General features: G+C 43.2%; 1 protein-coding gene across 14 annotated transcripts in view; it reads right to left on the bottom strand.

Moving 5' to 3' along the window:
• SFSWAP (splicing factor SWAP) overlaps positions 1–17,710 on the bottom strand; it is a 79,493-nt gene that overhangs the window by 5,660 nt on the left and 56,123 nt on the right. For 5 of the 14 annotated variants that reach the window (XR_290736.4, XM_005612658.4, XM_023647351.2 and 2 more), the window contains 3 exons: positions 13,961–14,226; positions 8,803–8,958; positions 7,326–7,451 (listed from right to left, as the gene is read on the bottom strand). Coding sequence is in view for 8 of the 14 variants with exons in the window: in XM_005612658.4 (XP_005612715.2) it covers positions 7,326–7,451; positions 8,803–8,958; positions 13,961–14,226 (548 nt within the window). In the remaining 6 variants the exon portion in view is untranslated. The remainder of the gene's footprint in view (positions 1–7,325; positions 7,452–8,802; positions 8,959–13,960; positions 14,227–17,710) is intronic. The other 9 variants (XR_011420882.1, XM_001504862.6, XM_070220423.1 and 6 more) reach the window with 2 other exon arrangements.

Raw genomic sequence — 17,710 nt, 5'->3', positions numbered from 1 at the left:
CTTCTTTTTGCTGAGGAAAACTGGCCCTGAGCTAACATCCATGCCCATCTTCCTCTACTTTATACGTGGGACGCCTGCCACAGCATGGCTTTTGCCAAGTGGTGCCATGTCTGCACCCAGGATCCGAACCGGTGAACCCTGGGCCACCGAGAATTGGAATGTGCAAACTCAACTGCTGCACCACTGGGCCAGCCCCCAGACGGCTTTTTTCCATTTTCACTTATTTATTTGTTGGTTTGTTTATTTATTTATTTTGAGGAAGATTAGCCCTGAGCTAACATCTGCTGCCAATCCTACTCTTTTTGCTGAGGAAGACTGGCCCTGAGCTAACATCCATGCCCATCTTCCTCTACTTTTTATAGGTGGGATGCCTGCCACAGCATGGCTTGCCAAGCGGTGCCATGTCCGCACCCGGGATCTGAACTGGTGAACCCCAGGCCACCAAAGTGGAACATGCGAACTTACCTGCTGTGCTGCCAGGCTGGCCCCACTTTTCTCCATTCTGATATCCACATATCCAGTTGTTCAAGCACGTTTTGTTGAAAAGACTTCCCCTTCCTCATGGAATTGCTTCGGCATGTTTGTCAAATATCACCTGGCTACGTAATGTGGGTCTTCTCGTGGACTCCGTTCAGCTCTGTTGCTGTTTCTACACCCTTATGCTCATACTGCAGTCTGTGTTTTTCCCAACTCTACTGTAACATTGTGTAACTTTCAGGCGCACCAACGCACACCATCTCGATCACTGTAGCTTTCCAGTAAGTCTTGAATTGGTGGTAAAGGTCCTTGAACTCTGCTTTCTTCTTTCAATTGTCTTGGCTACTCTAGGTCCTTTAAGTTCCACACAAGTTACAGAGCTTCAGTTTGCCAATTTCCACGAAAAGCCCGTGGGAATTTTGATGGGATTGCAGTGGACCCACAGATCAGTGTAGGGAGCAGAGACATCTGAATAATACTGAGCCTTCCAATCCATGAACATGGCTCTCTCTCCATTTATTTAAGTTACTTTTGTTACATTTATCCATAGTAGTTTGTTTTTTTGATACTGTTACGAATGGTATTGTTTTTAACTTCATTTTTTGATTGTTCTAGGTTAGTATATACAAATAAACTTACGGATTCCTTAAGGTTTTACACAATTATGTAAAAAGACAGTTGTACTTTTTCCCGTCCATCTGGATGCCTTCTACTTCTCTTTCTTGCCTTGTTTCTGATCTCAGAAGAGCTCAGGCTTCTTCAATAAGTGTGATATTGGCTGTGCATTTTACAAAGTGGCTTTTATCAGACAGAGGAAATTTGCTTCTATCCCCACTTTGCCAAGAGTTTTTTCCCCCCTTTTTTCACTTTAATGAATGGGTGATGAATTGTGTTGAATGCTTTTTCTCCATCATTGAGATCACGCTGCTCTTCTTCATTTCTTCAGTGAATTACAATGATTGGTTTTTGAACACTAAAGAATCTTGCATTCGTGAGATAAATCCCACTTGGGCATAAGGTATTTTTACCCCATTAATAAACTGCTGGACTCAAATCAGCTGATATTTTGTTAAGGATTTTTGTATCTATCTTCTTGAGAGTATTGGTTTGTGAACACACATACAAACATATGTGTGCACATACACAGGCACCCCCCCCCATACATGTGTGTGTGTGTGTACACACCCACATACTCTGTCGATCTGCTTTAGGAATCAGACTGATGATGGCCTCAAGAGATGAGTTGGGAAGTGCTCTATCTTCTATTTTCTTTCAAGAGTGTCTATAAAACTGGTATCCCTTCTTTACTGAACATTAGAATTTACTGGTGGAAACTCTCAGGGACTGGAGTTTTGTGGAAAGGTTTTAAATTAATAACTTCAATTTCTTCAGTAGATATGGGGATATTCAGATTGTCTCTTTCTTCTGTCACTTCGGTAGTTTCTGTCTTTCAAGGAATTTGTGCATTTCACCTAAATTGTCAAATTAACTAGAATAAAATTTATTTCCTTATCGTCCTTTTCATGTCTGTAAGGTGTGATTGGCCTTGAGCTAACATCTCTTGCCAATGCTCTTTTTATTTTTTTTCTTCTTCCCAAAGTCCCGCAGTACATGGTTGTATATTCTAGTTGTGGGTCCTTCTAGTTGTGGCATGTGGGACGCCACCTCAGCATGGTTGATGAGCAGTGCTAGGCCCGCACCCAGGATCCGAACCCGCGAAACCCTGGGCTGAAGTGGAGAGTGTGAACTTAACCACTTGGCCGCGGGGCCGGCTGCTAGGTCTTTCATTCTTGCTCAATCTAAATAAAGATTAATCAATTTTCGATCCTTTTCAAAGGGCTGTCTTTGGTTCCACTGTTGGTCTACTTCTTGTTTCCTTGATTTCTGACCTTTATTAACATTTGGCTTTTACTTTGGGTTCAGTTTCTGCTTCTGTTTTCAGCTTAAGATACAAGATTTGATTGTTGTTTTCAGACTATTTTCCTTTTCTAAAATAAACATTTAAAGCTACTAATTTCCTTCCAAGCACAGGTGCACCCCATTATCATTCATTTCAAAGTATTTTCTACTTTCTCTCATGATTTCTTACTTGACCTATGGGCAATTTAAAAAGTGTTAATATCCAAATACTTGGGCACTTTATAGATATCTTCCTATAGATTTTTATACTTAATGCCATGTGGTAACAAGGGCACATGCTCTGTCACCTGCATCTTTCGGAACTCACTGAGACTGACTGCATGGTGCAGCCGGTGATGTCCGGTGGTACTTCACAAGAATGTGCATCCTCAGCTGTGGCTGCAGGGCTCGGCTGGCTAACGGTTCTGCTCACATTTGCTGTCGCCACACTGTCTTGTTGTCTACCTTTAGTTCTGTCAGATTCTGCTTCAAGCATTTTAAAGCTCTTTTATTCAATGCACACATTTTAAAAACTACGTCCTCAGGCGTGGACCCTCTGTCACTAGGAAACGGCCCTCTTAGCACCACTTCTTTAAGTCAACACTGTCTCCCGTTGACACAGCCGTATCACCTTTCTCCTTATTAGCACTTACAACTTTTTCCATCTTTTAAATTTTAACCTATTTGTGTATTCATATGTAAAGTGTTTCTTACAAGCAGCTTAGGTTTTGCTTTTTAATGCAGTCTAAAATCTCTGTCTTTTAACTAGTGTTTTTAATCCACTTATATTTAATTATTTATATGAATGGTGTTAAGTCTGCAATCTTCTTGTTTTCTATTTGTCCACTTGTCCCCCTCCCCAACGTTTCTGCTTTCTTTGGAATTACTGAAATTTTTTGTTTGTTTGTTTTTGGTTTTGGTTTTTCTCCCCAAATCCCCCCAGTACATAGTTGTATATTTTAGTTGTGGGTCCTTCTAGTTGTGGCATGTGGGACGCCGCCTCAGCATGGCTTGATGAGCAGTGCCATGTCTGCACCCAAGATCCGAACCAGCAAAACCCTGGGCTGCTGAAGCAGAGCGTGTGAACTTAACCCCTTGGCCACGGGGCTGGCCCTGAAGTATCTTTAAGTTTCTGTTTTATATCCTCCATTGGCTTTTCAGCTACTTTTTTTTTAGCAGTTGCTCTAGGGAATTATGATGTGCATCCTTCAATTATAAAAGTCGACTGTGAATTAATAACACGTCATGTAAAAAAAAAAAAAAACACGTCATGTATAATGTAAGAACTGTGTGACAACAGCCAGCAAATATTTATCCCAGGCAAGAATCTATTCACTCACTCAGCAAGTATTTATTGATGTGCCTAGCACAGTGCTAGGGAGTAGGAATTTAATGGCAAAACTCCCATAACTAATCATTTATTATTTGCTGCAATAAAATAACCGGAACATCCTGTTGAAGTGTGCTTTAGCATGATTTGGTCAAACATTCTTATGAAAAACACTTTTACAATGTACTCAAAATACTTTTTATCAGTTTTGTTGTTTTATATGTTTCCACACTGTACCAAATTTTCCTCTTAAAAATATTCAGTATGCTCAGATCTTGATTTTCAAATACTCACTAAAAGGAACCAGAAATGGCAGACTCCAGGCTGGGCAGAGACAGCACCAGTTAAGACTGGAGCGTCCTACTGTGCTAAAACAGCATGTGCTCAAAGAACAACGGGGCCAAGTGTGAAACAATCACCATCAAATAGAATAATTATGGCAATGGAATACCACATAAGAAATGAAAAACCAAAACCCACAACCCCAAAGTCCATAGGGATACTAAAACAAAGCCAGGGTGTATGTGTGTGGCTCTTCTTTAGAGAAGGAAGGACAGAACTGGAAAGCCACCATTTGCCATCACTGACATAGAACTGATTCAGGCAGCAGTGGATGCTGAGACCAACAGGCAGAAAGCTGCTGGGAAGAGGGCACTCACACTGTCTCACAGAGCCATCCCACGGTTACTTATCAGGTCAGACATGAAAAGGTACTATTACATGGCGGGTGCAACCTTAACCAAGCAATCAACCTCAGCATCACTGGTAATGGGACAAATGGACACTTGCGTGTCTCCCAGTATGATGCAATGGGAAATGACACACCACCACCTATGTAATGTTCTTGCCAAAATGTCTAACACGAATCTAGCCACGAGGACACAGTAAGACAAATCCAGATTGTGAGATCTTCTATAATCAGCTGGCCTGGACTTGTCAAAGCCATGAAATATACACGCAAAGGAAGGAAGGAGGGAAGGAAGGAAGGAGGGAGGGAGGAAGACAGAGGGACGAAGGAAGAGGGAGGGAAGAAGGGAGTGAGGGAGAGATGGCGGGTGGGAGGGAGGGACAGGAAGAGAGAGAAAAACAGGATGTGGCAAAATGTTACCATTGTTGAATCGAGCTAGGAGTTATATGCATATGGGTGTTCACTGTACTATTTTTAAAAAAATTTTTTAAAAGATTTTATTTTTTTCTTTTTCTCCCCAAAGCCCCCTGGTACATAGTTGTATATTCTTCGTTGTGGGTCCTTCTAGTTGTGGCATGTGGGACGCTGCCTCAGCGTGGTTTGATGAGCAGTGCCATGTCCGTGCCCAGAATTCGAACCAATGAAACACTGGGCCGCCTGCAGCGGAGCGCGCGAGCTTAACCACTCGGCCACGGGGCCAGCCACCACTGTACTATTTTTTGACAATAAGTTTAAAATTTTCCAGTAAGTTAAAAAATTATCAAAATCAGAAGTCAGTGAGAGCAGCACTCAATGACCAGCTTATAGAAACAATCCTTCAAATCTGGCAGGAGGCACCTTCCCCTGGTCTGGGTGACCTGAGAGAATTAAAGTGACCCTGACTTGGTAGATGAGTTAGTTTACCCGCTGCCACACTAAAGCAGAGACCTCATACCCTCTCTGCATGGAAGGGTGGAGGGCACAGAGTTTGACTGCTGGATCAACTGCTAAGAGATCCTAGTCTGGACTTACAGACAACTCTGGGTTTATAACCAGGACTGAAAAATCAACCAGTAGTTGCACATATATTCACCTCTCCTGGGGTCCAGTGAACCCGCCAATTCATGACTCCTTGGCGTCAGGATCAAGGTTTGGTTCCATCTCTCAGGAAAGGGCAGCTTGGCAGTGCAGTAAATTGAAATCTTAACTTCTTTTGTATGACTTATTAAATAAGTTCCAGTGATAACAAAAGTTCTGACGATTCCTAAGATAATCACCTCCTTTTCCTGGGATATCGCTTTTAATGCAAAGGTTAATTTGAGGGCAAAGCAAGAACTCTTCTATTAGGAGAGATCTTCTGCTACAAGGAATTAATTTTAGACCGTGCCCTTTACATATACCCAAGGTGGTGATGAATTTCAAATGCTAAAGGATTACTTGCTCAAGCAATGAAATTGAAAATGGACTTCAGTTCCCTCCTGTTATCCTGGGACAGCCAGGGGTGCTTAGTGCGTTGTGAGGCTCACATGTAATTTATACACAGACAGTCAGTCTGCACATGAAGCCTTCACAGAAATCTATGAGCTTTACAGTTCCTTTGCTGATTTTTCCGTCTTAAGAAAAAGAGATCACATTTTATCAATTAATAGATCTATCACATAACTGGCCAGATTGCAGAAATACTTTTCCATTAGGAATGCCTTTCAGAGCCCTTCCTGCTGAGGGCGTTGCTGAGAAGAGGCATCTTTGAGGCTGCTCAGCTTGTGTCTTTTGTAGACGGGTGGTATCGGCAATGACTGGGTTCATCTGTCCAAGAGCAGTGCTCTTTACACTTGTATTCAGGATGTGTCCTCTGGAAGGTTCTGGAACCCCAAGTGTCCTGACTCACATGCTCTCAGCAGCACAGTACTATGGAATCTGCGGCTATGACTGCATCTTGCCTTTTCTGGGTGCCTCAGTCACCGGGCAGCGATGCCCCCTGTCCACCTACCAGAGCCAGGGGGCCTGTTAACTCCCGTGCGGGGGCACAAAAATGGAGCACTCCTCACTTTCAGGGAGAATGGAAACACACGAGCCAAGTAACATGAAGCAGTCAGGTGGCACCACACACGCTGGATGCAGTGATTCCCAGAGAGCACCCTCGGCAAGAGGGACACACTTGTTGATAGCACTAATGGAAGCTGCTGTCTACCACTGTACTCCCTGGCTCCGGGTCCCAGCAGGTCATGGAGAGGCACAGATGGCCTGACGTCTTTTCTCGAGTCAGCAGTGGTGGGAGCGCTTTCAGTGTGAGAGGGCAGCCCCCGCAGCGCCTTGGAGTTCTCTCCCCAGGAGGGAGAGTGGGGACCTGGCTTGCCGGGTGTCAAAGGCCCAGACCAGGTGTGAAGGCTCAGGCTTCTGCTTTAAGAGATGTGGCAGCTGGCTTCCCTCACTCTCCTCAACTAAGACAGGTCTTTCCCAGCAGTCAAGGGGTCAGACGACAACTCTCTCCCTGCTCTTAGGCTCCACGAGGACTCTGTGGCCTGGTCAGTCACCTGCCACCTGGCCAGCAGCAGGGCTTCAACTGAGACTTGAACTTCCAATTTTTTTTTTATCATTTTTTCCTACACCTCCTTCCCCGTCAACAGGCAAAGGGTGGGGTGCTGTGTGTGGGGGTTCAAAGGGGCAGCTAGACTTGGGGACTGGTGCCAGAGAAAATGTGATCCCAAGCAAGGCTCTACAAGAGCCCCAATGAGCCCACGAGCCTCACGACAGACGGCATCCCGCTTCCAGCACAGCGGAGTTGGCTCTGCTTCCGAGTTCCAACAGTCAAGAAAAGCTGCTAAGAGGACTCTGTACCTGCCAGAGCAGCCGTTCCCCCCGGTTATCTACAGTTCTGTTTTATAAGCGTGTGTGCAAACTTTCACACTCCCTTCCAGCACCGACTCTGTGTGAAAGCTCACAGATGCCTACCTGGACCGGGTCCGCTTCCTGCTGACTCCAGGGCTGTTGCTCATCCGGTAGGCAGTGGGGACACTTCTTTCTTCCCTCCGTCTCTCAGGAGAGTGAGCTCTTCTCCGAGGGGACCGGGATCGGGACCTGGGCAGAGGAAGATGACGCGTTCAGTTCTGCTGTCGGGTTGGCAGGGTGGAACCTCTATTGCTGAGGCCGTGATCAGACCTCGTCTGAGTCTGCGGGGTGCCAGACAGGTGCCATGGCTGTCCTTTTAGAGGCTCCCCCTCGGCCTCACTAATCTAGGACACAGAACTGAATCCAGTCTTGGAGGGAGAAATACTCCTCTCTCTCCCATTGCATAATACGTATTCACACCAACACTAAACTTTTAACCAGTGTACAATTCATTCTGAGGCTGGAGCTGTGTGTTGCTGGTCCAAACGGTCAGTAGCAACTAACTCTCCACAATTCGAAGTCTGATTATGCAATTTATGGCTAACGCAGGCTGGCTGTCTCTCTTCCTTCCCCTTGCCTTTGCCCATTTTATCTCCCTAAAAATTCTTAGCTCGTGGATGTTTCTATCAGAATTAGGTAAGGAAAGGCAATCAAATTCAAGGGAGTCGTTTCTACTAGTTTTGAATCCTGGTGCAGGAAGAAATTAAAATGTAATGAAGGTGGAGGATTACCTGGACGTTTGTCCTGTTCACATGAATCCTACCTACGGCCTCTGAGCATGAATAATCAATACCAGGCCGTAGGTCTAGTGGCATGAAGCCCAAACCTTCAGTGCAATTAAGAACATGCCGTTCTCATGATAATGTAGCTAAATAATTTCAGTTTATGAGATTTCTTGGATGCAAAGCCATCAATATTTTATTCTTCCTTTTCACGTGCCTGGAAAAAGACTCCTCCTACTCATGCAGTGACATGATCCACACACGGCAACCAAGCCCCACGGACAGCCAGACTCAGAACTCAATGAGACCCTCCTCCACGGGGGCAGGGCCTTAGGGAGGGGTCCCTTAGTGATGGATTAAGGACTTTTATTTTAGTTTTTTGTTCATTCAGTGAAATTATTGTTTCGGTAAGACCTGCAATAAGCAGGAATCTGGAAAAAAAAACAATTTCTTTTCATTCTGTTTCTATGACAACCCACTCAAAAACAATATAAAGAAGAGCAGTTTGATTCTGCCATTTAAAAAAATTCTACATTGAATCATTTTAATTACAATAAAACCCCCAAAACAACACACACTGTTGTTCCAAAGATCAACTTATAATCACATTCCACCCTCTTGCATCATAGAGAAAACCGAGTCATTCCTGACAAAATACCATAGGCGCGGCATGAGCCTGCTCCAGGATAACTAGCATTGGCTTTCGGCTCTTCTCTAGCATAACTGCTTTTTAGCTTATAAAATGGTTTTCATTTTTTTTTTCCAGACCTTTCCTAAGATTTATATAACAGATTACAAAGGTGAGGTCAGTCAGACACCTTGACATTTTACCAGGTTTTCCCTCAAAAGAGCTCCAGGAGTCAAATCTGTTCGTGGTCGAAGCTGCCTGATAATTGTCTTGCTCTGTTGCTGCTGCCACTGACGAGCTGCTCTGACAGGGCTCCGTGCTCAGTGTCTCGGGGGAGGCTGTGGGTCTGTGATATGGAGGCACACACTTCACATTCAGAATAAAATGTGCTGGGCTGGGTGGTACTAGAACCCTGAAAAAGGCTCTGCTTATCAAAGCTACAGCACCTATGGAACGCTTAAATGCAGAACTCTACAATAAACTCAAAATCAGGAAAAATAAATTAGTTTTTAATGCCTGCAAATTCATAACTTTGAAATACAATACCATCTTGCAGTGGCTATTAGTATTAGATTTCTTTACAGTGAAGTGGCTGTTACCAGTAGATTTCAAGTTATCTGGGAAAAAAGCCCGTCTCAGAATTGGGAGCAGAAAGCTACATCAGATAATTCTTAGGGTCTATTTTAATTAAAGAAGCTCTAATGCTTTTACTCTGTTAATTAGGCTCGTAATAATGCCACCATGACACAGTGCAAGAAACAGAAATTCCACTTTATAAGTAAGTCATATGTATAACATGATCAAAGGCCTTCTTAAAAAGATGAAATAGTTTGAATTAAAAATTTTTCAAGCATAATACAATTCAGATTTTTTTTTATTGAATAAACCATAATGGTTTGTTTTCAAATAAAGACATAACGAGACTTTTTATTTGAATTATAGTGGTATTTATAAATAGCTTTTTTCCCCTAACATTTAACCATTTTGTCTAGTCCACTTCCTCCATTCTTGTGAATTTACTACTCACAGTTCTTTCCTGAAACTGAACAAATGAACAGGTGACCTGGCAGCAAGGATCCGGTACTAACCAGCCTGAACAAACAACAGGTTCCCAAGTCTTAGTTCTTCTCAAGTTTGAACTGTGGACCAAACTTTACCCACAAATCCTTCCCGATATCTTAAGGGGCAGTTGGCTCCTGAAGCCTCTCTTTCCCGAACTGTGAATACAGGCAGCCCGCGGTTCTGTCTGGGAGGCTTAGGGCTGACTCCACACCAGCATGCTCAACATCACCTCGTAGGAACGTCCAGCCTCCCCATCCCGCCTTGAAGGAACAGGATCAGGAAATTAAATCAACCATCTTCACTGGCTTGCTGTGCACTTTATCACAGGGAAAAAAGTAAGGAATCACAAATTTCAAACTAAAATACGACCTCTATTTTGTCTGCTTGAGTTCTTTTTGAATGTTAATATAACTGTTAAAAAAAGTCACATTAGGGGGCTAGCCCGGTGGTGCAGCAGTTAAGTTTGCATATTTCACTTCAGTGGCTGGGGGTTTCGCCAGTTTGGATCCTGGGCATGGACCTTGCATCACTCATCAGGCCATGCTGAGGCAGCATCCCACATAGCAGAACTAAGATGGAGCTACAACTAGTATATACAACTATGTACTGGGGGCCTTTGGGGAGAAGAAGAAGAAAAAAAAAAAAAAGAGTGGCAACAGATGTTAGCTGAGGGCCAATCTTTAAAAAAAAAGTCCCATTAGTCCCCAGCTCCTGCTCCCCAACCCTGCCCAAGTGAAAGTGGTGAGGGCGCTAACTTCTATGGGACCATGTGCACCCTCCAAACAGGATAGCTTCAAATGACGAAATGCAAAGTTCTGTCTAGAATCTCCCCAGATTCAGACAACCAGTAAACACTGACCAACCAACGAAACAAACACCAAAGGTGATCTTATCAAAAGTTTTAAAAACAAACAATCTCAAGCTTTATAGTCTTTTAAGTTTAGTTTAAAAATACCTAAACTGTTAAAACCGAATTTTAATTTTAGGCAGTAAAAAAACTGCACGAGTGCTTCTTCATTCCATTAAGGTAGAGAACCTAACGCGATACAAAAATAGAAAACAAGAGAAAAAAGTCTTATACTTTAATCAGTGTTGATTCAAATTGAAGACACTAAATACTACCTTGTCGTAATCACTATGCTTTCTGAGAAGCAACATCCTCATTCTGAATCTAAAGATTTTTCTACAACTAATTCACCCTTGGAGATCCAGAATCATCTATAATTCAGACATTTGGACAAGTGGGACTTCGACCATATGAATATCATATATATTAACATAAAAATTATTTACGATATAAAAGGCTTGCTAATCTTAACCTTCTATATTTTAGATGGGATTTAGTAATTCGATTTGTTCAACTGCAGTATCCTCCACAAGCAGCAATATTAACAAGGGCACATTTCACTTGGAGCTGGCAGTAGTCTTTTTAAAACAATCGATTAAGTTGTGTCAGGACCAAGAAACAAGTCTGATATGTCCTATGTAGACATTATGTCTGTAATGGGTTATTTTATCTGAAAAGACAGATAGTTAAAGAAAAAATTATGACAGTATCATTAGCAACTTCAATATTTTGGTTAAAATTTAATTATTTTTTACACATCAGCAATTCATATTGCTAAGAACAGCAACCTCTGTCATTTTATAACTGTTGCATTCTAAATTCACTTAGCTCCCTGGAAATTATTAGTGCTGGCAGAGCTTGCACTGAGAAGGCAGGTCTGCAGCCAGCTTAGGAAAAACATAGTCTTACCAAATAAAACTCAGACTTGCTCTGCTCAGCAGTAAAGGCTGAGGCAGGACTCTACAAGGGGAAGGTGAGGAACCGTCAGCTTATCTGACTTATATCCTCAGGGCCCGGAGACCACAGGACGGCTGGACTCTTCCCCACCTCTGACTTGGGACTCAGAGGTGGTCTTGTTTCAAGGCGTGTCATCGTCATCACATGCTAGCTTTTAAGGCAAAACTGCATGCACAATCAAACACTTTGAAGGTTTCGTTTCATATTATTTTAAAAATTTTATAATAAAGTTGTACTTGCCTTGATATTTTATCTAAACTGCAAAATCAAACACCAAAAGTCTGACTTATTGAGTGAACTTAAAATTCAGCCGATTTAACTAAACTCAACTAAAAGTATCATGTGCATATCACCTCAGTGATTGAGATTAAAACAAAGTTGTAAGAGTTATGAAAATACTCTGTTGACAACTAAAATATTTTAACTGTAGATCAAATTAAGGTAAAACTGGTAGTCTACCAGATAGAACTCACACTCAGAAAATTTTTAACAGCTTTTTCTTTTACCTACAAGTTACAAATGAAGGAGTAGGATTTGCTTCTTGCACTTATCAGCATTGAAAATATAAAAATAATATAATACATTTGTATATAAAATACATAACTCTAAATCTATTCTAAAATAAAAAATTAAAAAGTATTAAAATACTAAATAAAATGACACTATATTATTGTCAATAAAAAGCACATAAAGCCTAGCAATTTAAACTTGCAAGTATTAGATAAACACTTCCAGTTCTGAACAGAGACGTCTGGGAAAGCCTGTGGCCACCACACCATCCCTCCTTACTGCTGAGCAGACGGGACACAGTCAGCACGAGACAGCCGCATCCGCTGTGTCTGCTGGACGCACTCGACACTAAAGCGAGTCTCACTTTTCACACTAAGAGAGGCTGTGAGCGGCCTTTATAGTTACCAGGCCCCCAGAGTGGGGATTTACGGACGAATTACACGTTCTTTTGTCTGAGTCCTGGAATAAAGGACGACTGGGAAGAATTTTACTGGGCATGTTATTACTCAGAGGGCCTGTCTAGGCCCATATTATTTATTTCCACTATACAACATCATAAGAGACTTTTTCAAACAAGAAACTTTAAAAAGTTTTGATATTAGATAACAAATTCCTAGGGGCTTTCAAAAATACAAAACGAAGGGGCTGGCCCAGTGGCAGAGTGGTTAAGTTCACGCGCTCCGCTTTGGCAGCCCAGGGTTCGCCAGTTCAGATCCCAGGTGTGGACCTACACACTGCTTATCAAGCCATGCTGTGGCAGGCGTCCCACATATAAAGTAGAGGAAGATGGGCACAGATGTTAGCTCAGGGCCAATCTTCCTCAAAAAAATAAACAAATCAAAGAAAGTCAGCAAAGTTGTTCATTCAATTAAAAAATAAGGGTTTTTTTTGGTGCATGTGTATGTGATGGAACTTTTTGAGGATGAGCAAAAATGCAGATAGCCAAAGATCATATTTATTTATCACGGAGGCAAATCCAATTCCAGTGTAGACAAGTCAGTGTAAACACGTGTCAAGCCTTTAAGGTCTGGTCTGGTCAAAACAGGGAGAGCAGACTGTTTTTAAGATCTATTCAGAGAGGCAAATGGGTACAAGCATGCTTTTTTTAAACATAAAAAGTACAGGGCATCTGCATTTTTCCCGTGGAAAGGAAAGAACTTACACCAGTTATACAAGAAAAACCAGATCAACAGTAGAAGTGTGGTGCTAGAGAGAAACTGAGGAAAGTCAAGTCAACGCTTAGTAACAAATCAAAAGCAAGTTTTAAAACTACAAATTTGCTTTTCGGAACCTCCTGCAAGCCAGTTATTTAAAAAAAAAAAAAAAAGCTTTACTAAGCACTAAATTCTGTGACCCTTAAAGGTTTTCTTTTTTGTTGTTGTTGTTGTCTGAAATGTTAAGCTGCTTTCTCAAAAGCTGGCTCCTCATGAAGGCGGCTTTTGGTTAAATGGTGACTCTTGGTGGGAGGTTTGGAGAAGCAAATTAACTGAGAAAATGGATTCGTACCACGGTGTTTCATTCTTTACAGGCACTTGGAGATGCTGTGCAGAAGGTGAACATAGCCGAAGTGGGAAAGATTTCTTCTCCTTTGACATTTACACATTCAAAAGGAATTAGCACGAAAAAGTGCACTCATTCAAACAAACAAAAGACCCCCAACCCTGTGCATTCTTCACACACTCAGCAAACGTGCTAGGCTTGCTTCCAAGACCTGTCAAAATTTAAATAAATCTATTTTTAAAAAACCTGGCAGTGGTTGACGAGCTTTAGGAAAGTTAAGCAAAAAATAAAAAATATCTTGAAAAGATCTTATTTGGGGCTGCAGGACGCATCGTTATATGAACATGCACGCAGGTCTGTGCTTACTGGGAGCCGTGCAAGCTCCTCTCTGCCCAGCTCTGCCGGCTACCGGCTGAGGGAGGCTCAGTGCCCACATGAGACCCCCGGCCGCCAGGGCGCCCTGCACACCCACCTCGAGCGCCGCGCTGTCCGATAGGCACTGGGAAGACAATGCTTTGCTTTTGAGTGGGATCTAGACCTGGACTTGGACGATGAATGGTACTTGGGAGAGCGTGATCTTGTTCGAGACCGTTTTTTGTGCTTTTTCTTCTTCTTCTCTTTCTCTTCTTCTCTTGGCGGGTCTTTGCTTTTGCTTGAGGGCCCTTCTGGGGGTTTAATGTCTACAGTTGGCAGAGGTCTGCCTCCAGTCAACAGAGGACAGGGCACAGTGCTGGCGTCCTGGAGACAGAAGAAACGTCTGGATGTTAGTGAAAATAGGACATTTAAAAATGTATATTATATAAAATTTCAACATTGGGGCGCTCACACCAATCATGCAGCAGCATCTCTTAGAGGGGACCACCTCTCTTTCCAGGGCTCTAGAGGCGTCACCCCGGCATCTCAGGGGAGGCGATGGCTCGTCAGAGGCCAGTCTCCCTGTGCCGAGTCCCCCAGGCTGCGGCGGCTGCAGCTGATGAGAGGAACGTGGTGCTAAGGACACTGCGTTAGGAAAAGAGCCACGCTTGCTCTTCTATAAATAATTATGACTTTCCACTGAAAAGATTCCTCAAACCTCCAGCATTAGGTTTTTATGAATCTCTGTACCACTTGAAAATAATTTTTAGAGCAGGCCTAAATTAAAAGAGGTTCCTCTTTGATTTTTGTCAAAAGGAAAACACCTTTCATTCTAATTTGTATCTATGAGTTGACAGATGTTAACTAAACTTATTGTGGTTATCATTTCACAGTCTATGTAAGTCATTACGCTGTACACCTTAAACATATACAGTGCTGGATGTCAGTTAGATCTCAATGAAACTGAAGGAAAAAAGTCAATAATGGCAACCATAAAGAAGGCAATCCCATCAGCACGTCATCTTACTCTGCACATACTAACCTAGCACAGTAGTGCACTGAATAAATATTCATTCACCATAAGAAAAACCTCTTTAACCAAGTATAACAGACACACAGAAGTTTGCATAGATCTTAAACCCATGGCCTGTGGAATTTTCGCAGTAGGACACCAGCACACAGATCAAGAAACAACCACCCTCAGCAGCGTGCGTCACCTCGAGCAATCCCATTTCTAGGAATTTATTCTAGAGACATTCACCTAAGCGTGCAAAATGCACACCTATGGACCCACATCACATGACTTTATAGTGACCAAGAATTACAAACCACCTCAATGACCATCAAGAAGGTACCGGTTCAATACGGTACATCCACATGGTGAAATGGTATTCAACTTTTTAAATGATGTGGTAATCTATTTTTTTTTCTTTTTCTCCCCAACCCCCTCTAGTACATAGTTGTATATTTTAGTTGTGGGTCCTTCTAGTTATGGCATGTGGGACGCCACCTCAACATGGCCTGATGAGCGGTGCTATGTCTGTGCCCGGGATGCAAACCGGTGAAACCCCGAAGCAGAGCACACGAACTTAAACCACTCGGCCATGGGGCTGGCCCCATGGGAATCTATTTTTAACAACATAAACAACTGTCCATGTCACATTGTAAATAAAAAAAAAATGAGTTTACACAAACAAAACGAAAATCCCCAAAACCCACCACCGTTTTATATTTTCACTGCAGCCATCTACCTTCAGCCCTTCCCCTCATCAGTGAGAAAGGTCTTTCCTCAACTCACTTCAAATGTATTTTAACTACAGCCATTACACACCACCTGCCTCGAGACACACTGGGAAATCTGCAACTTCTCATTTTGTGTCTCACAGGATTCAGCAGTAAGGATTCTAGGAAACAGCTCATCTGTAATCCTGCGGCTGCTCCTGGGTTCCCTTCTGTCCTCTCCTGCGACAGGCCCACTGGATGAGGGAAAACAACACTTAAGGCAAAGGATTCTCAAAAGCTGGGCTTTTTTTGGAGGCTGGCCCCGTGGCCGAGTGGTTAAGTTCGTGCGCTCTGCTGCAGGCGGCCCAGTGTTTCGTTGGTTCGAATCCTGGGCGTGGACATGGCACTGCTCGTCAAACCATGCTGAGGCAGCGTCCCACATGCCACAACTAGAAGGACCCACAACGAAGAACATACAACTATGTACTGGGGGGCTTTGGTGAGAAAAAGGAAAAAAATAATTAAAAAAAAAAAAGTTGGGCTTTTTTCTATGGCTTTGAGAGGAAAAGCACTGGTGCTCTGCTGGGGCAGGCATCACATGGAGATCTGCTTACCCTTAAGTTAGCTGCTTTATGATCTGAGAGCGATTCTCTGCCCTCCTTTTAGGCTCCCTGCTGTTTAGAGTCACCACACACTATCTTCCACATCTTCTATTCATCGTTCATTGCAAGCAGGGTGGCTCCAAGGGACTGCGTGTGAGAAGCAGCAGGGCTGAGCATCGCTTGGGAACGACGCGCCCTGTTCCCACAGCAGTTTATTCCCACGTAAGACAACTTAGTAACCAGGCACTCCGCTCCAGGGAGGGAAGGACGAGAGACCTTCCAGCATTCCTTACTGGGTCTTCACTCCCCTCCTCCCCACTTACGGCTCTGCCTAAACCATCTCCAGGGAACCATTTCACCACGGGACAGTTCTTGTGATCAAAAACGTCTTTCTCAGGGGCCAGCCCCGTGGCCGAGTGGTTAAGATCACGCACGCCACTTTCGCAGCCCAGGGTTTCATCGGTTCGGATTCTGGACACGGACATGGCACTGCTCATCAGGCCACGCTGAGGCGGCGTCCCACACAACACAACCAGAAGGATCTACAACTAGAATATACAACTATGTATTGGGGGCTTTGGGGAGAAAGAAAAGAAAAAAAACCCAAGAAGACTGGAAACAGATGTTAGCTCAGGTGCCAATCTTAAAAAAAAAAAGTCTTTCTCACTTTAAATTCTTTCAGTGGAATAAAATTTTTCAGGTTAAATTTTAAAATACTTTGTTGTTATTAAAACAATTCTAACATGTAAACACTCAATAGGAAACCAACCTCTCTAAGAACACCTATTTCCACTAGGACACTAGCTGCAATTTGTCCATAAGCATACATACTAAATGATAGTTTAAATTAAGAATAAAATAAATAAAACGCAGTCAGCTTTATAACTTTAAAGGTTGGAGTAACGGAAAAGCCGGCTAAGCATCTGGCTGACAGGGCCCTCTCCCTGCAATGCAGCGTGTGGCACAGCTCAGACGTGCTGGCTAATAGAGAACTCTGCTGCTGCACAGCCAGAAAAACCAGTTTTTAATGCATTTTTAAAATCCTAATAACTGCAGGCTCTAAATTAGGAGTATACATCGCACGAAAAGTGAGACTGAAGTTGGGGATGAAAGCCACCATGCAGATTTCCTGTGCGGTCACACACGGGGCCTCTCTGAACGCTGAGTCAGTGGTGGAGCCCCTACTAAGCAGAGGCAGTCAGAGCCACTGTGAATCCTTTCTGAAACCAGGCATGGGGGATTTCCCCGGCAAACAGAGAGAGCCCGTCTTAGGGAGAACGGAGACATATTTCCCCTCCTTATATAAGTGGCCCACTCTGTGCTGAGGGAGGAGAAACACAGGATTGCTGGCTTTTTCTCTTGGAAAGTCCACTTTCTTTATCTTGGCACATGAACAGAACCACTGCACTAATTATCACGATAACGTGCTGCAGTAAGAGGAGGAGAGATGGAAAAGTGTGGCCCCTGATGGACATCTGTGAAAGGAGGACAAGACGACGGACGGGGCGCTGCAGAAGGCCGGTCCACACCAGGAGAGGGTGAGT

The sequence above is a fragment of the Equus caballus genome, chromosome 8 (genome assembly GCF_041296265.1).
Source record: "Equus caballus isolate H_3958 breed thoroughbred chromosome 8, TB-T2T, whole genome shotgun sequence".
Taxonomy (NCBI): domain Eukaryota; kingdom Metazoa; phylum Chordata; class Mammalia; order Perissodactyla; family Equidae; genus Equus; species Equus caballus.
The sequence above is the reverse complement of the archived record's forward strand: the minus strand, read 5'-3'. Positions and strand labels throughout refer to the sequence as shown.